The sequence below is a fragment of the Bos taurus genome, chromosome 2, assembly GCF_002263795.3.
Source record: "Bos taurus isolate L1 Dominette 01449 registration number 42190680 breed Hereford chromosome 2, ARS-UCD2.0, whole genome shotgun sequence".
Lineage (NCBI taxonomy): Eukaryota > Metazoa > Chordata > Mammalia > Artiodactyla > Bovidae > Bos > Bos taurus.
In genome coordinates, this window is record NC_037329.1 from 14573676 (window position 1) to 14597479 (window position 23804).

Sequence of the window (23804 nt, forward strand, 5' to 3'; positions counted from 1 at the left end):
GTATGGAACAGTGGTCAGACCTAGAATAACACTCATGCACCAGATTGGCAGCAGTTTTGACTCAGCAGATAAGTAGACTTGAGTGCCTAATCATAATTGCTTGGCTAATGATGTATGTGTTTAATTGGATATCTGTAATGATTAAGAGCAATTACTGTTTTTCAAGTATTATATTGAACCTAGAGCAGATATATTGCAAACATTATTAAGGTAATAATTGCTCGGTAAATATTTCATTTTTATAAGCACATTGTGCTTACTCTTAAAAGGCTCTAGAAAATTGGTTTTTAATACCAGTGGTTCCATTATTCAGGCATTACTTCCAGGAATGTTATGAATATTTCATTTGGAATTTGAATGAGAGCTGTCTTTTTATCTAAGGTATCCAAAGTAATGCATTCCATTCTGAATTCATCACCTTTCCCCACTCCTCTCCAAATGTGCACTGCCATTTTAGGAAAGGCGCCAGTATTGATAGCCTTAACTCAGACTTCTTTTTTATTACCATTCCCCTCCCCGCCCCTGGGCCATCCAATTAATCAAGTCCACTGACTTCCCCCGAGACCTTCTCCCTCTTATCCATTCTTTATCTGCAGCCACCGGGATCGTTTTAGAATAAAATTTGAGCATGTGAGCTCTCCTGCTTAAAGTCATTTAGTGGTTCCTAGTCATAACTCCTTTTAAAATGCTTATAATGCCCCCACCGCATGGTGCCTGCCTAATTGCCACCCTTACCTGATGCCACTCCAAGCTGTGTCATTCTGGACTCCTCTCACTTCCTTGAATCTGCATTACCTTGCTCTACTTCTGAAACTTTGTCCCTGTTTTCCTCTCTGTCTTAAATAGTAGTACTCCTGCTTTTTCCACCAAGTTCAGCACAAATCTCCTTCCTCCATTAAGCCATTACTGACTGGGCTATGTGTTCTGTGTGCTTCTAAAGTATCCTATATTTCTGCTACCACAAACCCCATCACCTTTCATTTGTGAACTCTCATTTACTATAATATGTATATATGTATATGTATACATGTGTGTGTGTGTATATATATATATGTGTATATATATATATATATATATATATATATATATATATATATCTGGTGCTGGCCTGTAATAGATGTTCAATAATTAACTGCTAAATTAAGAGTGAAATTTGGGTACCATGCTGAAAAATACAATTTGAGTATCACTAGGGAGCAAAATGGTGAGATTTCTGAAAACCATATCATAATCATAAAGACAAGAGTATGAGATTAACAGATCCAAACTACTATACATGAAATAGATAAGCAACAGGATTTACTGTATAGCACCAAAAAATTCAATATCTTGTAATAACCTGTAATAGAAAAGAATGTGAAAATATCTATATATGTAACTGAATCACTTTGATATACACCTGAAACTAACATAATATTGTAAATCAACTATATTTCAATTTGAAGAAATATAAGGCTATGGTTTTTCCAGTAGTCATGTATGGATGTGAGAGTTGGACTATAAAGAAGGCAGAGCGCTGAAGAACTGATGCCTTTGAACTGTGGTGTTGGAGAAGACTCTTGAGAGTCCCTTGGACTGCGGAGATCCAACCAGTCCATCCTAAAGATTAGTCCTGGGTGTTCATTGGAAGGACTGATGTTGAAGCTGAAACTCTAATACTTTGGCCACCTGATGTGAAGAGCTGACTCATTTGAAAAGACCCTGATGCTTGGAAAGATTGAAGGCGGGAGGAGAAGGGGATGACAGAGGATGAGATGGCTGGATGGCATCACCGACTCGATGGACATGGGTTTGGGTGGACTCCAGGAGCTGGTGATGGACAGGGAGGCCTGGAGTGCTGCAGTTCATGGAGTCACAAAGAGCCAGAGCCAGACACAACTGAGCGACTGAACTGAACTGAACTGAATGTAACTGAAAATTTTATTCAAGAGAGAACTGAGAGTAAACAAGAAGTCTGTCCCCAAAAATATGAAGGGTTCTCAGTTGGAAGAAGTACTATACTTTTTCTGAAATCCTTTAGAAGAGCACAGCAAGATCAGTAGCTAAAAGATTGAAGGATACTCCAACTAGATGTAAGGCATAACTTTCTAACAGAGCTATCTAGTCATAACCATGATGCTTCAAAAAGAGCCTAACTTATCACTGGAAATTGTCAAGTGGAATCTGACTAATCATCAATTTGGGATTCTTATAGGAAGTAATCCTGCATAGATTTGAGACCAAAATAGAACCAGTACCATAGCCTTTACCAGGTTTACTGCATGTTTCCTTTGCTTATAAAAAATAATCCTTTCAAACAAAATTAATGGATGAGGATAGTTTCAGTGGAAGTTAAGGTGGGTGTTGAGTATTCCTTTTTTCAATGATTAATTACTCTTTTATCCAGTCCAAATGGTAAGGTTTAGTTTCAGGAGAAAAAAAAAAAAAGTGGCAATTCAACAAAAACCATAGAGAATGACTCTTGACTTTATTAAGTTGGAGATGTCACAGACTGAATCAATGTTCAGCCGTAGGAGGATACAGGAAACTTGTGAATTTAAACCACTACCAAACTGTACTCTAGTATGGAGCATGAGTGAGTGAATGAGTGTTAGCCGCTCAGTCGTGGCTGACTCTCCAACTCTATGGACTGTAGCCCACCAGGCTCCCCTGTCCATGGGATTCTTCAGGCAAGAATGCTAGAGTGGGTAGCCTTTCCCTTCTCCAGGGGCTCTTCCTGACCCAGGGATTGAACCCGGATCTCCTGCATTGCAGGCAGATTCTTTACCATCTGAGCCCAACTTAGTATTAATAATATTTTTCTGCTCTAAGCTATGAGAAGATATATTTTTGGTAAATGTCCATGTCCAGAAATGAATAAAATGAGAAAATCTGAGCATCTTTAAAAATACAAGTATTTAGTAAAATAAAGTACTGGTGAGGACATTCTAAGTCAAAAAAAATTTCTGTTTAAAGATTTAATGTGGAAATTGTTAGAAGACAAGTAGCCAGTCTTGTCAGAGAAACAGGTTCAGGCCTGGGAATAAAGTGGAGTTGGGGTATTTAGTTCAACACATATTGTCAAGAATCTTAGATGTCAGGCTAAGAAGCAGAGAGGAGCAAATGAAGTAAAATACAAAAGTGCTATTTGGAAAAGATGAGGCAAGAATATGTGGTGTAGATCTAAAATACAAGCACAAACTACAGAGGTCTTTAAAACAGTAGTTTAAATATTAACAATTTATATACTTCCTTACAATTCTGATGTGTTGATAGTTGTTACAATGTTATTAACCACCACTCTCCTCTCCAAAGGAGGCTCCTTACCCTTTGCTTCAGTTCAGTTCAGTTAAGTCGCTCAGTCTTGTTCAACTTTGGGACCCCATGAATCACAGCATGCCAGGCCTCCCTGTCCATCACCAACTCCCGGAGTTCACCCAATCTCATGTGCATCGAGTCGGTGATGCCATCCAGCCATCTCATCCTCTGTCGTCCCCTTCTCCTCTTGCCCCCAATCCCTCCCAGCGTCAAGGTCTTTTCCAATGAGTCAACTCCTCGCATGAGGTGGCCAAGGTATTGGAGTTTCAGCCTCAGCATCAGTCCTTCCAATGAACACCCAGGATTGGTCTCCTTTAGGATGGACTGGTTGGATCTGCTTGCAGTCCAAGGGACTCTCAAGAGTCTTCTCCAGCACCACAGTTCAAAAGCATCAATTCTTCGGCGCTCAGCTTTCTTCACAATCCAACTCTCACATCCATACATGACCAGTGGAAAAACCATAGCCTTGACTAGATGGACCTTTGTTGGCAAAGTAATGTCTCTGCTTTTTAATATGCTATCTAAAATGAAGTGAAGTGAAGTCGCTCAATTGTATCCAACTCTCTGCAACCCCATGGACAGTAGCCTGCACCAGGCTCCTCCGTTTATGGGATTTTCTAGGCAAGAGTACTGGAATGGGTTGCCATTTCCTTCTCTAGGGAATCTTCCCAATCCAGGGATTGAACCCAGGTCTCCCATTGTAGACAGATGCTTCACCATCTGAGCCACCAGGGAACTTCCAGATGCCCTAAGCGTCTTTTAACTTCCTGGCTGCAATCACCATCTGCAGTGATTTTGGAGCCCCAAAAAATAAAGTCTGACACTGTTTCCGCTGTTTCTCCATCTATTTCCCATGAAGTGATGGGATCAGATGCCATGATCTTAGTTTTCTGAATGTTGAGCTTTAAGCCGACTTTTTCACTCTCCTCTTTCACTTTCATCAAGAGGCTTTTTAGTTCCTCTTTGCTTGGCTGTGTGAAAATAACAGGTCAATCCTGTCTGATAAGATGATTGATGATTTTTTTTTTTAATATCATGGCTCTGCAAAGAATATTTCTACAAGTTATAGAAAAAGAAGGTGAGAATTACAATGTACAGATATTTGGAGTGAGCTTATAACAGATTATTTTCATACGTGCTCCTGACTACCAAATGTTTGGTGACAATTAATACGAATTTGTCTCTATTTGTAATTTGGATAGGAGCGTTTAAAGCATTACATCAGTCTAGATCATGAGGCACATTAATAAACTATTTAAAAAGCTAATATATTTTAGTTCTTTGAAAGATCATTTTGGTGCTTCTTTTGGTGCTTAGTAACTTTTTTCCTTCATCAAAACATTGATCCAAAACTATTAAAAAAAAATAAAGTCTAAGCGTTCTACTTTACGAACTAAGAATCTTGTTGCTGTTGTTCAGTCACTCAGTCATGTCTGACTCTTTGCAGCCCCATAGGCTGCAGCATGCCAGGCTTCTCTGTCCTTCACTGTCTCCTGGAGTTTGCTCAAACGCACGTCCATTGTCAGTGATACCGTCCGACCATCTCATCCTCTGTCGCCCCTTCTTCTCTTGCTCTCAGTCTTTCCCTGCATCAAGATCTTCCCTAATGAGTCAGCTCTTCGCATCAGGTGACCAAAGTATTGGAGCTTCAGCTTTAGTATCAGTCCTTCCAATGAATATCCAGAGTTGATTTCCTTTAGGATTGACTGATTTGATCTCCTTCCTGTCCTAGGGACTCTAGAGAATCTTCTCCAGGACCACAGTTCAAAAGCATTTTTCTTCAGCACTCAGCCTTCTTTATGGTCCAACTCTCACATCAGTACGTGACTACTGGAAAAATCATAGCTTTGACTATACAGACCTTTGTTGGCAGAGTGATGCCTCTGCTTTTTAAGAACAAGGAATCTTATTACATAATAATCTGTTATTGTTTCATGACTAAGTTGCGTCTGACTCTTTGCGACCCCATGGACTGTAGCTTGCTAGATTCCTCTGTCCATAGAATTCTCCAGGCAAGACTACTGGAGTGGGTAGCCATTCCCTTCTCCAGGGAATTTTCCCAACCCAGTGATCGAACCCAGGTCTCCTACATAGCAGGAAGATTCTTTACCATCTGAGCCACCAGGGAAGTGTTCTTGGTCAACTAGGATCCAAATGTAAACTGTTGGCCCTCCAACTAATGTTTTGAAACAGTTATGTTACTAATGCATGCGTGCTTGCTAAGTGCAGATAAATAGGTGTGCAAACAAACACATGCATAAATGACAAGGTCTAACTCTAAGAATGGAATAATGGGAAAGATTTATATTTCTGTTTGGTTATCTGATTTTTTGTTAATATAATAGAAGATCTAGTGTTAAAAACTCTAAATTCCTCTTATCTAGTAAATTATCCAAGAAAAGAGCAAAAAGGTATAGAATTATCACTCCAGAACAAACTCACATGCATTGAAATGGAAAGAAGTAAATTCTGGTGTCATATCAAACAGAATCTCACTTGGCCAAGCTACAGTGAAGAACTTGCTTATAATTACTTCCTTGAGGAAGACAGAAATAAACTAGTAAGGGTATGATGTTGCTTATTAGTAGAAAAATGTTATTAATGTAGTGGAAAGCATCCTGACCTTGGATAGACAACCGGTGTTTAAATTTCAGACCCAGTAATGTACTAGCTCCTTTGACCCTGAGCAGCTCCCCATCACCCTCTTTCTAAAATGGAGGTGATAATATTCATCTCATAAGTTGTTAAGGATATATATATTACAGATGAAATAAGTTTGCAAATCATAAAACAACCGAAAGTAAGATATGTTATTATCAACTTCTTTAAATTTGCCTCTGAGCCTATATGGTTTTTAAAAAATGTTTTATTTGTAGCTTAGAGGTAATATTGTCTTTTAGGTCCTAAATGTACTTCAAAATGTATTTTATGTATGTCCCTTATACCGTAACTGTCCATATAAATAGTACAGCTGGTGTTTGCTTTGATTCCAATGATGTCAGTGGACCATGCTGCTGCTGCTGCTGCTGAGTCTCTTCAGTTGTGTCTGATTCTGTGCGACCCCATAGATGGCAGCCTACCAAGCTCTTCTGACCATGGGATTTTCCAGGCAAGAGCACTGGAGTGGGGTGCCATTGCCTTATCCGTCAGTGGACCATAGAATTGTATGAAACTATCTTGTGCTGTCTCCAAGACCTTTAGCAAAAAGATGCCCATCATTGACTAAGTAAACCAGGAATTCTGGGCTGTTCACAAAGTAAAGTGACCTGTAGTAGAATTTGAGATGAGACATTTTAGCTCAATCATTTGTGACATTTTACTTCACTGAAATGTGATGGAGAGTTGGTCTCTGGCATTCTTTCTTGAAAACGTTTTAATCCTTGGAGGCAGGTGGGCTGTGTTTAGGATCCATGCAGGCAGAGTAGATAGTCCTTAGAGTGCTTTTTGAAAAGCAAATCTAGTCTGAGTCTGTCCTGCTTGATCTGAAATCCTGCCCATCTGGAGAAGTTATTTTCAACAGGAAGGTACCCATGGCAAATGAACAAAGGCTCTGTTCAGCCTTGAAGCCCTCCACCAAAAGCAAAGAAAGAAATAGAAATTATAAAGCAGCGATGCTAGCCATAATCTAACACAATTATTTCCCTTTCTTCTGTTCATTTCTTTAAATCTCAACTTTAGTACCATTATCAACAATTTGTGTAATAAAGACTCCATAGACTACAGTGGAAATGATTGACTTATTTAAAGCAAGAAATAGTAATAATGTGCAGATTATGATGAAACATAATGAGCTAATCTTAAGACAACTTCACATGCCTTATTATTATTATTGTTGCTGCTGCTGCTGCTGCTAAGTCGCTTCAGTTGTGTCCAACTCGGTGCGACCCCATAGACGGCAGCCCACCAAGCACCCCGTGCGTTAGCCATGGCTAATAAAAAGCTAGGACAGGTAAATTATAGTGTACATATTAGAGTTCATAATGAGTTCCTTTTGAAAAGTGACCCATTATGTATTTAAGTCTGCCAAAACCCTTTCACACAAACCAGAATGGGGAAAGAATAAATCTCCCGTCAATTGTGCTATCATGCATCATCTTGCTTAATTCCAGCAACACAACCAGTGTTGGAGTTGCCATGATGTGCTTCATAGAGTTGGAATCTAAGACACAGATATTCAGTCATTCCATGATTTGATTCTAAGTCATAATATGTTCTGGAGAAGGCAATGGCAACCCTCTCCAGTATTCTTGCCTAGAGAATCCTGTAGACAGAGAAGCCTGGTGGGGGGCTTCTGTCCATGGGGTTGCACAGAGTCGGACATGACTGAAGCGACTTAGCATGCATGCATTCATTGGAGAAGGAAATGGCAACCCACTCTAGTATTCTTGCCTGGAGAATCTCAGGGACAGAGGAGCCTTGGTGGGCTGCCATCTATGGGGTCGCAGAGAGTTGGATATGACTGAAGCGATTTAGCAGCAGCAGCAGCAGCATAATATGTTCATTGATTCTGAAATTAGGGCTCTTAACTCTACACAGAACCACCTCCCAGTGTTAAAGCCATGGAAAAGCAGTTTGGGAGTTACCATATTATTTTGGAAGTGAGTTAGATTCAACCTGTACAGAAGAATCAGCAGAAGAGCCACTGCTCTTCAAGAGGCAAGGGAGAAAGAGAGGAGGTGGAGATGATTACAAGTTTGTATGGTTCAGCAATTGGAAGAATGAAGATACCATTAACAGATATGTTGAGTTCAACAGTTTAAATGTTGATGTTAATGTGGGGGGACACATTTCAGCTAGACATTGATTTTCAGGTGGTAGAGGAGGAGCTCAGTTTCTGTATCTAATTATAACACTTCTGTATATAATTATAATAATTCTCCCTGTATTCATGAATTATGAAAATGGGCACAAGAAACCTCCAAAATGAGAAAATAGTCAGAGTAACTAATATTCAATAAATGTAACTTATTTTTAAAGATACTCTTCTGATTAAAAAAAATTAACAAATCTCACTATTTGAATCTAGTAATCTAGTAATTTCAATGTTTTTTATTCATGAGTTTTCAAATAAGGTGGTTAGTTTTTGATTTATTTCAAAGGGTTAGAAATTTAATAACTATTAGCTTTATTCCATTTGTAACCAGAATTCACAAAGCTTTTCTAGATACTTTGGTTCTTAGCCTATTTAAAGTCAGATCACTTATGGTGGAGGTAGAGTTTACTATATGAGTAAATAGCCTGTGATGTTTTTACACATAGTTAGGTATTTGGCTTATATGTGCATATGTATGTGTGTTTGTGGATGGGAATATTTGTGTGTGTGTGTCCTAATAGTTTATTCTTCAACAGGGGAAAATAGCATAAAGTGATGTTAAATCATTGAGGCAAATTATTCTAAAACTTGAATTCCAAAATAACTATTGTTCTCACTCTTCCATTTGTGTATTCAGTTGTTTTTATGAGCAGGTAGATATTTGTTTATATGTAAAGAGTGTGATTATAAAATTGTTTCCCAAAATGATGGAAAATTGCTCCATCCAGAGAATGAAACAACAAAAACCCAGAAAGGTTACAAATTTCCTAGCTTTTCTTAGTTCGCACATTACATTTTCCTTAGCTTTCTTGCCAAGGTCAAACTGTCATTATATTCTAATCAGACTGTCAAGATATATCTCTTTGATAATGCATGTTTTAGTAACTTATTTCATAAACAGCCTTAATAAGCACTAAAATTGTCACTATATCGAATTACTAAAAGTGATAAAGTCATTGAATTAAATTCGTAGATAAACTTCTGTCCATAATAGAGGAAAGACTCATAGATTTAACATTTCCCAACACTTTCTAAGGGCCTCTGAAACACTAAGGAAGATATGAAGGGCCAAGCATGGAGAAGGCAATATGAACAAAGAGACTGGGAGGGAAGAGATGAATTTGGAGGTCCCTAATCTTGGCAGCTGGGATGTTTGCACCAGGACCTTCCTTTCTCTCCACCTCAAGCTTTTTGATCTCCAGGTGGACTATTTTCTCAAGTGCCGAGACAATGTAGTCTTACATCTGGTCAGAGTCCTGGTGTTTTCTCAGAAGATGGACTATAGTAACAGTGTATAGTAACAACTTCAAAAGGTAAAATTTCAGGTAGTAAGGAAACTGATTTAGGAAGATATTTTCCAACATCTCTAAAATCTTAACCACATAGGTGCTTCCATCCCTTACAGCACTTTTTTTTCTTTCTTTGTAGTTTTATCTGTGTAGTTTGACAGCCTTGAATGGAGCTTGCGCCCTCCAAGTAAACCACAGTACCCACAGTATCCTACATGGACCCCAGGCAGGCATCTGTCTGGACCCTGTGTGGGTATGTCAGCTTAAGCCCCAGGTAAATTCTGCTACCAAATTATGTCTTGTATTGCTGGAACAGCAACAGATCACTACTTGGTCAAAGTCATGAGTAGAAAATGGTGAGAGAAAGGATAGAATATTCAAAGTTTGAAGCTTGCTCCTTAGCAAGTCTAAAATAAATACAGAAATAATTTTCTCCATTAACTACATGGCTTAGTTAGATTTGTTGTTGTTTGCGGGGAGCCGGCGTGAGGACCTCCGCCCATGGCAAAGGTCATGAGGAAGGAGGCTCAACATACGCAAAGGCGGGATCGAGCCTCAGGAGTCCCCCTGGAAATTCTTGAGCATCTACCCCCAAAACCAGAGTCTACCTACTTTACTACTTTGTGCTCTCACCTACACCTCTGACTTTACGGGGGGCTGTCCCCCACCACCTCTTTCGGAAAAAGAGTTAACTTAAAGCTCCAGTTAATAATAATTCCTGGATGTGATAGGAGTGTTTCAACCTACAAACTCCTCTGAAGGTTCTCTAGCCTGCCTGACAGGCTTGTCCGGCCACATGTGATTACTCACAGCCTCCCAACTGTGAGAGGCACGAGATGCTTTAAACCTTCTAAAAACAGGTTCTTTAGAGAAGTTAGAAAACTATTAGTATAGTATAGTGCGATGATTAGAAATTGTTTTGGTGAAGGGTTTTTCATTTGTTGAGCCAATGTTTGTTGCTAAGTCTCCACATCCCCTGCCCTTACACACATTAATGAATATATAGAAGAAATAAGTATTAACCTTTGATATTAATCACATTAGACCTTAGGCTAAGTAAATTCTTTCCTTGATTAAAACCCACTACACCCTCACCCTATAGGTATGTAACTTTATCTGGTACCTTCAGAAGGTGGAGTCTTTTTTAAGAATAATCACCCCTGGAGAAAGAAGTGTCCTGGTTGACTGACCGCTGTCACAAGGAGAGGGTCATAAATTGTCAGCAGGCCCCCTGGCCAGAAGATGATGTAACACCCCTAAGACCTCTGTATACATTTGTATGAAGCACCTGACTTTGATAAAAGTCAGGACTGCTGACCCCGCATGACTTTTGCATAACATCTCAGTGTATAAAAGTAGACCATGGAAAATAAAGAATTGGGATCAGTTTCTCGAAATACTGGTCTCCCCATGTCGCTCTCTCTCTCAAACTCTGGCTGAGTCTCCATGTGGAGCGCGGAACCCACCAAGTTTACTAATTTTGCCTGGGCTTCTAAGATCCGACCGGGGAGGCCTCAGTGTCTCCTCTCCTTCGGGAGAACGGAAGGACACCTGCGGCCTACGTAAGTGGTGCAAGCTTCTTGTCTTGAAGTTTTATTGGTCTCCCGCGTAAACCAAGCTACTCAGCCTCTTTTCTCCACTGAATTTTCCTACTGAGCTATCCTCATTCTATTACTCCTTACATCTCTAATTAATATCTAATTGAAGCTATTGTATCCTGATCCTCGCCGACGCCGTCCCCACTTCGAACTCCCTGGATCAGCCAGGGCTGGACCTCGGCAGTTGTTGTTAGAGGTTTGATAATTTACTGTTCTCCTTGAATGTGACTATGAAATAGAGCAATTAGAAAGCTGTTAGAAACTTTTCCTATTTAAAAATTGATACCAAATGTCCCCTTAAGCTCCAGGAATGGCTGATTACAATGTCCTTCATGTGTACTATTGTGTAGAAACAAAAATGAACATCTGTTTATTCAGTGGATGTAGATTAGCCTTATTTCTAATGAATATATTTTATATTTAATGAAATTTGGTAGCGTTGGGAAAAAAACAAGTTTTAAAAGGGCGAGCCACTTTCTTGGCATAATGCAGGCAGTAAGTAGCCAACTGAGAGCCAGATCCAGGCCCGAGTGATCCCAGCATCTCTACTTTTAAGTAGCACATGCTTGCCTCTCCAAAATAATAGTTGCCATTTATCAAGCATCTAATATTTGTACTGTATTTTACAACACTATAACCTAATTCCCCCAAACATCCTATGGTAAACATTTCTGTACTGAATTGAAATCTATCTTAAATTTTGCCACATACTGTTGATCTTACCACCAATATACATGTGTCAGATTATGCCTCAAGTAGGTTTCTGATGAGGTAAGGGATGGTGACTTACTATTTTATCCCCTAAAGCAGTTAACATTGTGCCTTAGCCAGAATAGGTGCCCCAAAAGTTTGATAGGTTGCCATTGGATTTGAAAATCTGTTTTTTATCCATTTAAATTTAATAGCCCATGAGCATTTAATATCTACTGGATACACTACTAATTTTAGTAGCTATATCTACTAGTTTGGAATAAATAGTAGACTTTTACTCTAATGCCAGTTCTTAAAAGCTTAAAGCCAAAAGATCAAAAAAAATCTACAGTTGTTTCCTAGAAAACTGAGCATGATAAATGCCTCTGTGTCTTGGTCAGAATTAATTGTACTGTGGTCTGGGCAGTTGGAATTTGTTATTACAGTTGTATCCTGGTTCACCCAGGTGTATTATTCTCTGTTACCTAGTCCACATGTTCCTTAAGGATTTAGAATAAGGACTCAGTGAATAGTTAATTGAATCAAATGTATAAATCAATAAATAGCTTTAAGAGTTGCAGGTGAGAGGAGTGTATTAGAATGACAAAGCCAAGCAGTGACTCAGATTAGATGGGAAAGTTTTGAGATTTAAATGAGTCTCGGGCTGCAATTTAATTAAGAGTATTTGGAAAATATGGAGACTGATTTGCACAAATGAGTCAGTCTAGACTAAGTCTTAAGAGTTGGCAAAGGAACCGAAAGAAGGAACCAAAGGAAGAAATCTTGGGCGGAATACACCACAAGGACAGTGTTTGGAAGGAGACGAGAGCAAGTGGAGTAGAAGCAAATGTGAGCAATCAAATGAGAGTTTAATATTGCTAAACGTTTTTTTATACTCCATATTTAATCTTCTTTCTTCCCGCACACTATTAGAAATATGAATTGCACTTTTTTTTTTGGTGGTGCCAAGTGGTTTTCAGGATCTCAGCTCCCAGACCAGAGATTAAACCTGGACCCTTGGTAGTAAGTGTGGAATCTTAACCACTGGACCACCAGGAAATTGCCATGAATTGCATTTTTGATTGGATACAACCTTTCACAAAGATCTTTTGCTTGCAGTATATATTTCCATAACTTTATAGACATCAGTAGTGTTCTTGTTTTTTTTTTTTTTAATTCCCAAGGACTCCTATTTCATGTAAATTATATTTGTAAACCAGACATGGTCAGTTGAATAAATATCACAGTATAAGACCCATAACAATTTCACAATTGTGTATCTTATCCTGATGAGGAATTAGGAGTTAATGGTACATTTTTTCTCTTATCAAGAATCACTGCCTCATGGGAACACTGATACTCCCTAATGCAGTCAGGACTGGAAAAGAGCTGGGCCATGTTCTGATAAGAAATGAAGGTTTTAGGAGAACTTAGCTTTTCTCAGTGTGGATATGATGATGCAGGGGGATCGCGTGTCTTCATTATCTATTTGGTTGCAGACACTGTGCTCTGCATTTTCTTACACCTCAATGTCCTATTTTTAAAAGGAGGAAACTGAGCCCACAGAGGTCAGCTGCACACGTAATGTCTCACTACCAAGAACTGGCAAAGCTGGAATTCAAACCCAAGTCTTACTCCAAAGGCATTGCTTTACCCACTACGAATACTGCCTTTCTGCATTGTGCAAAAGTACCTTAGGGTTATTTTACTTTCTGTATTATCCATGGGTAGGAAAACAGAGGCCAAGAAAAAGAAAGTGAATTGAACTTATCATCATTCTGTCATATTTCACTAAGGTATTTCTAATCAAAATCAACATAAAAGGTCAGCAGTATATGAAAGTGGAAGTGTTACTCACTCAGGTGTCTCCAACTCTTTGTGACCCCATGGATTGTAGCCTGCCAGCCTCCTTTGTCCAGGGAATTCTCTAGGCAAGAATATTGGGGTAGCTATTCCCTTCTCCAGGAGATCTTCCCAACCCAGGGATCAAACCTGTGTCTCTTGCATTGCAGGTGGATTCTTTACCATGTGAGCTACCAGGGAAGCCCATACTATTATTCAAAGTGGGCAAAAGTAGTAATCCTGCTGATATAAGGCAGCACTACTTCATAGTTTTATAACTTGCCCCTTTCATTTTGCTTTCATTTAGTTTAAAGATTATACCAGTCCTTTGAATACAAAGTATAGTAGACTTTGACATGACTAAGGACTCGACGGAGAAGGCAATGGCACCCCACTCCAGTACTCTTGCCTGGAAAATCCCATGGACGGAGGAGCCTGGTAGGCTGCAGTCCATGGGGTCGCTAAGAGTCGGACACGACTGAGCGACTTCACTTTCACTTTTCACTTTCATGCATTGGAGGAGGAAATGGCAACCCACTCCAGGGACAGCGTGGCCTGTTGGGCTGCCGTCTATGGGGTTGCACAGAGTCGGACACAACTGAAGCGACTTAGGAACCTCATCTTTGGCTCACAATTATTCCTATTGATTGGGCCATTAGGCTGCACAGACCGAACAGTTATGGGAAAATAAATCAATCAATTGTACAGTATATGAACCTCTGAAAGCCACATGCATCACTTATGTTTAAATCATTGAGCATGGTTTGACATTCAATAACTCGTAAAAATAACTGCTGAGGAGAAAAAAAAACAGGCTTTTCTGACAGTCATTAGAAATTAATACCAGTTAAACCTTGAATAGTCTACAAACATTGGCCCTTTCTTTCTTCTGTACTGTCATTAATATTCATAAGACAAAATAAATGCTGGAAAATGAACAATAATTGTGGATCAGAAGGTATTACAACCTTATTCTCAAAGAAGATGAGAAAAAAGAATGAAACAAAACTGTATGGACTCTGGGTCCAGCACACTTTTACTTGAATACATTTGATTGGAGGTCCCTGGGAATGACAAGACCCTTCAGGTCTGGGGCTGAGATGTCTTCTTCATCCTTAATATTCCCAGGAAAGTCCTCAGTGTGATTTCTGGAACTTGCACTCAAAGTACCTATTGCCTTTGGACTATAAATCATTCATTTTGTAAAACAGAGGGTCTCCATGAAGAGAGATTATGAGCATATGAATGCCCTAACACTACAAATAAACCTTCACTCTAACTTGATGACCTGCAAAACCTCCCATCATCAAAAATTCCTGGAGCCTCTCTGTTTGAACAACTCAGTCTAATAAGTCCGGCAATATTCTCCTGTGTCTCAGGATTTTAAATTGAGAGCCTTGAAAATCTTATTAATTAACTTACTGTCAGATTCCTGAAATGAAAGCTTCATTTAGAAAGTCACACGCTACGTCCACAATGAACTATGGCTTCTTTTTTCAGTGTGTGGAGACAAACAGCCCAGTCAATTGGAAATCCCAGTTGTCTTTACGAATAGACTTACTCTCAAGGTTGAAAGGAGATACTAAGCTATTGAATTCATATGTCTTATGTTAAGTAATTTTTAGGAACATGATGCATACGAGAAAATACTTTTGTATTTACTCCTCATTTCTAAGAATATGTGGAGCAAAAAGTGTGGAAGCATCCAGTAGTTTTGGCATCATTTAGAAGTTTGTTGTAGATCTAATAGGTGAAACTAGACATGTAATGTAAAACGGGGGATGTTTATTGAACTCCCTCTACCACAGCCAAATTTGGGGGAGATTGATTTTCTCTTCCAGCAATCCTCACAGCATTAATTTGTAACCAAGCAGGACTTGTTGTTGGATATTTTGCAAGTATAAACAATAAGGGTAGATTAAATGAGTTTGCATGAATTGTAGTGAATGATTTGTTTTAAATTATTTCACTCAGGTGAAAGTCTTTGATTTTTTTCAGATCCCTTTCTAATTAGAGAAACATATTTAAGATAAGAAAGTAAAATTTTAATAGAATATTAGCCATGGAGCTCAAATACAGAAAGCTGTTCATTTAATGGGAAATAAATTAGCAAATTTATTCCTGCTGAAAACAAAGAATTGTAATTTGATCCTGTATCTTTGAAGTGCTAAGCATTTTAAAATCATTTTTCAGCATGTTATCTCAGTAAATATTAACTTATATTTGGTTGAATAAAAGGTGCAAATGATATGTACCTATAGTTTACAGATAAATGAATAGGTAATTTTAGAGCAATTTTTCTGTCACTGTCTTTGCTCTAGTGGCTGACTTCTCCTAGAAGCTCTCTAATTTTCAATACCAAATAATTTTAGGAATTAATATAGTTTTTTATAAAAAAATTATTTATTCTAAAATAACTCTTCATTTACTCTTATCAACAGAAATTCATTTAATCACCATTTAAAATTTTATTTATTTATTTGGCTATGCTTCTGTGACTTGTGGGATTCTTAGTTCCCCAGGGATTTGAACTCATAGCAGTGAAGCCCAGAATCCTAACCACTAGGTCACCATGGAACTCCCTCCTCACCTTTTTAAATACACAATTTCTAGATTTAAACATTACCCTAGAAAACATTTGAAAAGATGAAATTTGTCTATGGTGTGCCTCTACACCCACATCTCTGGCTTCTAGTATCTTTCTGTTACCATTGGCTGTTTAGAGTCATTCCAACCCTCTCCACCATAAAGACACACCCTTCACTTTTAAATTTTTTAAGTATGATGCTTTCAATTTAATATTTTTTGTCTTGTGTCCCATTACTTTGAATTAAATTAACTAATCTCTGCTGGAGGGGGATACATCCTTAACAGGTTATACAAATGTTTCTGTGGTGCTTCTACTGCTGAGAATTCTAGGCCATTGGTAAGAAAGAGACTGATGTGCCTTTTTGTTGCTCCTGGAATTTTAATCAGGTGCCCTCCTCATCTATGTGTTTACACAAGCAAAGATGAACTTGGAAACAGTCTGGTTTACATGTTGAAATATCTTTCTATCAAATGTAAACAGAATGCGTATGTATTTCTAATCTAAAATTAAATCATTCTTTCAAATATTCTTTTATAACAGACTATTTCTGCAAACTCCTTATAGTAAGCTATATCTAATTCATTTAATAATGATTATATCAGTCTTATCATATGAATTGGAAAGATCTGTTAATCATGTCTTTAAAATGGAAAATTTAATTTCCTTTGCTTCAGTAATTGACAATAAATATTTTCAGAGATTTGAATTTTAAACAGCATTAATGATAGGTGATTCCAAAATACTCATATGGGTCATGGGCAATCAGTACATTGAAGAGACTTGTTTATTTGCCAGAATTTAAAGCTGCACCTGATTTTTAATTGTCAAAGAACACATTGCTTTTGAGGACAACAAGCAGCAACTGCTTTTAAAAGCTCATTTAACAATTAGCTTTTTTTTTTGTTTTTGCTGTTATCATTTGTTTGATAGAGTGTTCATATAATATTTGAAACAAAGAACTGTTCGATAGGGAAGAAACATTTAGTACAGATGAAATTATGAAGATTCTGTTCTTCTTGTTACGTCTTTTCAAGGTTATGATCGAGAGGTTCTAGGACACTGTAGAGAAGTCAGCCATCTTTTCAAGGTTAGCATAGAGAGGTTCTAGGAGAAGTCAGCCACTAGAGCAAAGGCAGTGACAGAAAATTGCTCTAAAATTACCTATTCATTTATCTGTAAACTATAGGTACATATCATTTGCACCTTTTATTCAACCAAATATAAGTTAATATTTACTGAGATAACATGCTGAAAAATGATTTTAAAATGCTTAGCACTTCAAAGATACAGGATCAAATTACAATTCTTTGTTTTCAGCAGGAATAAATTTGCTAATTTATTTCCCATTAAATGAACAGCTTTCTGTATTTGAGCTCCATGGCTAATATTCTATTAAAATTTTACTTTCTTATCTTAAATATGTTTCTCTAATTAGAAAGGGATCTGAAAAAAATCAAAGACTTTCACCTGAGTGAAATAATTTAAAACAAATCATTCACTACAATTCATGCAAACTCATTTAATCTACCCTTATTGTTTATACTTGCAAAATATCCAACAACAAGTCCTGCTTGGTTACAAATTAATGCTGTGAGCTTTGCTGTCTTTTGTTTCTAGAAACAGCACTTAAATGTGAGATTAAAATCACCCCCATTCAATAAGTACTTGTTTGTGTATTGCAGATCATAGTCCTTTATCAGGAATAATAATGCAGCTTTACTTTTTATGGGAAATGGAGAATAAAACCTCAACAAATGGATGCAACTCTTCAGAATGGCTCTCAAATGGGCAGTGCTGAAAATTGATCTGGTTACTTGTCAGTTGCATTATTCAGAGATGACATCAGCATCAAAGCTGTATCCAATTGTGGCTCATTGCCCACCCCGTGACAACCTTTGATAAATTAAAAAACCTACTCCATAAAGATATAAGCATCTCCAGGGTTGTAATTTGAGCTATGAAACCTAATTAAGCAACTTTCCACGAGGCTCATTAATAAGCACTGAACCAGGTTCTATACAAACACCTGAACACATGACTGTGAATGCTAACAAAACATTTCATAGTATATCACCACCAATAAGTTATTCTAGAGGAAAAGCAGTTAGATGAGACAGTTTTCATAGTATCTATTTCTGATTTTGTTTATATTAGCTTGTTAGATTATGTCTAACTGAAAAACAGAATTGAAATCTTTTGACAATGGCATGCTCTTTGATGTTCTTCAAACAATTCTATTGCTTTGGTACATAAGATATTATGCGTCTTTACCTGGAGGGTTATGTTCATTGAGAATCACAAGTGATGCTGGTGTAGGTCTTCTTTTCCTGATCTGGGAACAATAAAGAACCAGCTAAGGTCAGAGTCAGTTGCTGCTCCAGGCTGCTCTATACCTTGCAAGCCTATCCCATCCTCATCTTTCCCCAATATAGAGAGTAAATTTCTGGGAGGCACACAGTAGGTTGCTCACTAATTTTATTTTCAATAAAAAAAAAGTTAGACAGTAGAACTGGCAGATGCTAGTATCACCTTCTTTAATCAAAAACTACATGTTCACAGAACAGAAATAGTTGTATGTAATCAAATGATGCCACCAAATATTAAGGCTGAAGTGCAGTGAAGGTACAGGGATGACTTGCTAATTTCAGTGGCTCTCTTGGAGCCTCGCACATTGATGGTGCTTTCAAGATCCATTACCCTTATTTCTAAACAGGGTAAGGGCAGCTTGCTGCTGCTAAGTCGCTGCAGTTGTGTCCAACTCTGTGCGACCCCACAGACGGCACCCACCAGGCTCCCCCGTCCCTGGGATTTTCCAGGCAAGAACACTGGAGTGGGTTGCCATTTCCCTCTCCAATGCATGAAAGTGAAAAGTAAAAGTGAAGTTGCTCAGTCATGTCCGACCCTTAGAAACCCCATGGACTGCAGACTACCAGGCACCTCTGTCCATGGGATTTTCCAGGCAAGAGTACTGAAGTGGGTTGCCATTGCCTTCTCCCAAGAGCAGCTTAGAAAACTCAAATTTCCAGTGGGTTAAATTTAACAGCATACATACTTAACTTCAATTAATATTTTAAACTTTTCTTATTTTCTAGATTATTGTTTAGAACAAGTTAACAAAGAATGAACATGGCTCTTACAGAAGTATGTAATTCATTTAAAACTAATAGATTTGGTTTGTGGTGGTTTTTTCCCCTTATTTTAAGAGTTACAGGAACATATTATTAGAATTTCTAATATATCCTTGATTATTTACATATGTAAGTAAATTCCCAAATTAGTAGAATAGTGGATAAATTTTACTAACAATATCTTGTCCAGGATAGAACCAATGCTCCATTTAACATAGATACAGATTCAAGGTTGCATCTATTTGGCTTGAGTTTGGGTGAATCTACTTCAGATTATCAAAACATCCTAGGAAGATAAAAGTCTCAGATTCAATAATTATTTTCAAGACTTTGTATATAATATTTGTAAAAGGACTCAGGAATAAGTCAAGTTTTAAGAAATTAATAATTATATAGGCAAAAATTTTATTACAAATGATCTTTTTACTAGTTGCATTGAATCAAGAGTCTAAGTAAATCTGAATATGAAAGGTGATACAGTACACCAGCCTCCCATGAAGACAGAAAGAGATAGAAATAAAAATATATAGATATATTTAACTTGGAAAAATATCCAGGTTGTGTTAAAATACTATTTTTAATATCTGAATAAAATGTTTTTTAAATTATACACATACCTATGATCCTGTATTACATATATTTATAGTTGCTGCTTTTGATACACAATGAAAACAAAAAATATTAAGCCCATGATCTGAAATTACTGAGATTTAATGCTTTCATTGTTAGGTGAATATTTTGATTTGTATAAATAAAAAAATAAAAGCCTTCTAATTCTGAAAATTAGTATAAGTTTCTCTAAATATTGAAGCTGTTATTTCAATAAGCAAAAGCAAACAGATTTTTGGATCCAAATCTATATTGGTAACGTGATCATTTTTCCTTAAGGGGTGCTAATTTTGTATCACATGAAATACTGCATTTAGCCAATAGTTTCTTCAGTGAAACTCAAATACAAGTGCATATGAAAGCAAACTTATTTCTCATTCACATATTCTGGAAAGTCACAAAGTTAGGCAAATTCAAGACGTAGAGAAGCTTTTAATTAATAACAAGAATGAATGTCTGTATTACTTATGTATAGGAACTGATCCCCACCCAGTTCCACTTACCTGCTCAGCTGCTTCAGGTGCAATCTGACTCTGGAATAAAGGCACAGCAAACTGTATCTTTTTGGGACTGTTTGGCTCCATAATAATGATGAGAATTAGTCAGAGATGTGAAGGACTCAGGAAGACGAACCCCAGGTGGTGTCTGGGATGTGTTTCCTCAGGCGCACTCCACCCAGCCACACAGAGTGCTTTGTAATAAATAGCTGTAATTCCAGAGCGAGCAAGTGAAGATGCCAAGGTCTGAATAACTCTCTTCTTCAACATCCACAGTGATGCATGGCTTGCCTGTTCCCCACCAATCCCTTAGATCCTCTCAGCACAATACAGAAAGGAACAAGCTAATTGTGTGGCTCTTCACTAATATACACATGCCAAGCATTCACTCAGCAGCTAATTGAAAATGCAATGCTAGCCTTGAAGGACCTGCTGCCCTGGGATTTGAAAGAAAGGCTCTATCCACTGTACATTACTAAGCGGCTGCTCAAAAGTGCATTGTAAGCTCCCTCTGAGTATTGCAGGGATGGGCCATTCATTATTGATGAACATAAAGCAGGAAGTTTTTAGAGTTGGGGGCAGGGTTTGGATATAGAGTCACTTCATTTCTCTTGGAGTACCTTATCAGTCAGACACCTTAGTTATTTCAGATCCAGCTACCAAACTGATGAATGGCCATGGAGGGTAAGCCACAACCAATAATATCAGCTGTATTTATGCTGTGAGATCTCCTTAGGTAAGACTGATCACGAGAGACAGAGCATCTGTTGTGTAGTGAGAACATTACCCTCCTGGCTGAGCAAATCTCAGTTCAAGTTCCATTTCTACTACCAACAAGTTCTGTGGCCTCAAGCAAATCAGAGGCAATGTCTTGGCCCCTACACCTTCCTCAGAAAAACAAGGGGTTTAGACTTGATGACCTTTAAGCTCCTGTTCTGTTCCAGCATTCTATAATTATAGTCCACAATTTTCATTAGAGTGAAAAGTATTAGACTGCTAAATTTAGCAAATTGCTTGAAAGTCACTGCTGCTGCAATGACCTCTATTTCCTGATGGCGCCAGTTATAGCCTCTGATTTGGAAGAATACAGAAGTGACTAGACATCAGTGGAAACCTGATGGGATCCAACACTGTGATTCATTGTTAATAATGGGGATATATGCAAACAAAACGTCTTAGGAGAGAAAAGTGTAAAGGGGGAAGTCTTCGGAATGATACAGTCATATGATCAGGATTACGGTCATATTAGCTAGTGGTGAAGGTAGAGGGGTCAAATGGCCTGCTCTTCACATCTGTTAATATATAAGGGGAAACAATAGCATAGCCAGATGGTCTTCATGCATTCAACTCCTTTTGCAAAGGAAGCCTGAAAATGACGCTGCTTTAACAGAAGAAAGAACTTGAGTTCTCTACTTCCTTATTGAAAGATAGTGTTTGATGAATGCTAGATTTTTTAACGCAGATTTTTCAATATGTTTTGGACTTGAAATGGCAATCCACTCCAGCACTCTTGCCTGGAAAATCCCATGGACGGAGGACCCTGATAGGCTACAGTCCACGGGGTCATGAAGAATCAATCGGACACGACTGAGCGACTTCAGTTTCACTTTCACATCTCAGTTCAGTTCAGTTCAGTCACTCAGTCGTGTCCGACTCTTCATGACCCCATGAATCACAGCACGCCAGGGCTCCCTGTCCATCACCATTTAGACATTTGTTATTATTCCAGATATTTACAAATGAAGTTTTTTCTCTTTTTTTAAAAAAATTTGAGTCCATACCCAGAATCCATTTTAATGATTTAAGTATGCAGCGTTCTGTGGAAAGATTATAGAAAGTGATATACACGTTACTCAAGTAGTTTTCTATACCCTCTAGGGGAAAAAAGCAAACGAAAATGTGGATGTGTAAGCACTTACAGGTGGAGAACACTGCTGACAAGCAAGAAATCTTGTGATGGGTTCATCTTTATAGTTTCAAGAAGAAACTTATAAATTACATTTTGTGTAACAGTTTACAAATGAAAATATGAATTGATATCATTAAAGGAGTTATTTCTCCTGTGTATTTCTTCAAATTACGTGTAAGGAAAATAGGACAATTTCTAGTGAGTAGTTAATCCAAAACTTCATTTAGTGTAATAATTAAGAGGATGCACTTGGTAGCCTTGAGTTCAAATCCTGTTTCTACTACTTGGTTTATCAAGGTGGAGCAGTAAGAGAACTTCCTTTTAGTGAAGTTTAGATGGATTAAATGAGTTTATTTAAAATGAGTTATTTGCAAAAGCTCATTACAAGGCCAGCACACCATAACCACTGAGTAAAATAGCTAGATTTTTCAAATTTTACAATTTTTAAAATTTTACAATTTTAATCTGGATTACAATGGATCTCTACCTATTTAGAATAATTTGATATCAGTTAGAACAATAGGTGGTCAAGTGAAATACCACATGTGCATTACAGCATAAACATCACTGAACAATTCTCAATAACTAATTCTCTGTTTTGAATAGTTTGGCCAGAAATAATACCGTAAATAGTATTGACTGTCTAGACCCTTTAGGGAGAAGGCAATGGCACCCCACTCCAGTACTCTTGCTTGGAAAATCCCATGGATGGAGGAGCCTGGTAGGCTGCAGTCCATGGGGTCGCTAGGAGTCGGACACGACTGAGCTACTTCACTTTCACTTTTCACTTTCATGCATTGGAGAAGGAAACGGCCACCCACTCCAGTGTTCTTGCCTGGAGAATCCCAGGCAAGGCGGAACCTGGTGGGCTGCCGTCTATGGGGTCGCACAGTCAGACACAACTGAAGCGACTTAGCAGCAGTAGCAGCAGCAGGCCCTTTAAGCTGCTTCTTCATCAGGCCAACTCCCGTGCATACTTCAGGCCTCAGCTGAGTGTTACTGCTTCTAGGTAGCTTTCATAGACCTCCTCCTACCCACATTGCCTTTATAGCCACCTCTTCTGTGTTCCCAAAGCACTCACAATATCTCTACTTAGTACAATAACTGCTGGTCTGTCTTTTGACTGTTTGGTATTTTCAGAGCCGCTCATTCACACAGCAAGTGTTTGTTGAGACGATACTGCAACCTACTCCATGCCAGGCTTTTTGCTGTGGCATTAAAGGAGACATTGTGTTAAAGGTGTTTGAAGTCCTTTTAAAGCTAAATTATTATTCCAAGAACCACTTAAAATGCAACTTAAATTTGAAATAATCTAAAAAGTTTAATATGTTTATATGGGGAGTATAGTTCCCTGCTGGCTCAGCTGGTAAGGAATCCGCCTGCAATGCGGGAGACTTGGGTTCAATCCCTGGGTTGGGAAGATCCCCTGGAGAAAGGAAAGCCTACCCACTCCAGTATTCTGGCCTAGAGAATTCCATAGACTGTACACTCCATGGGGTCACAAAGAGTCCTACTTTTTTAATTTAAATTTAAATAGTTATG

At 38.1% G+C, this 23804-nt stretch overlaps 1 protein-coding gene across 2 annotated transcripts in view; it reads right to left on the minus strand.

Annotated features, from left to right (window-relative positions):
* The window catches only part of PPP1R1C (protein phosphatase 1 regulatory inhibitor subunit 1C), a 121195-nt gene extending 100551 nt beyond the window's left edge, over window positions 1-20644 (minus strand). Inside the window, exons 1-2 of one of the 2 annotated variants that reach the window (NM_001191352.1) lie at window positions 20360-20440; window positions 18391-18451 (exon numbers count right to left, since the gene is read on the minus strand). In NM_001191352.1, coding sequence (NP_001178281.1) covers window positions 18391-18451; window positions 20360-20440 — 142 coding nt within the window. Of the gene's footprint in view, window positions 1-18390; window positions 18452-20359 lie in introns of both variants that reach the window. The other variant, XM_024978477.2, reaches the window with a different exon arrangement.
* Window positions 20645-23804: the final 3160 nt, after the last annotated feature.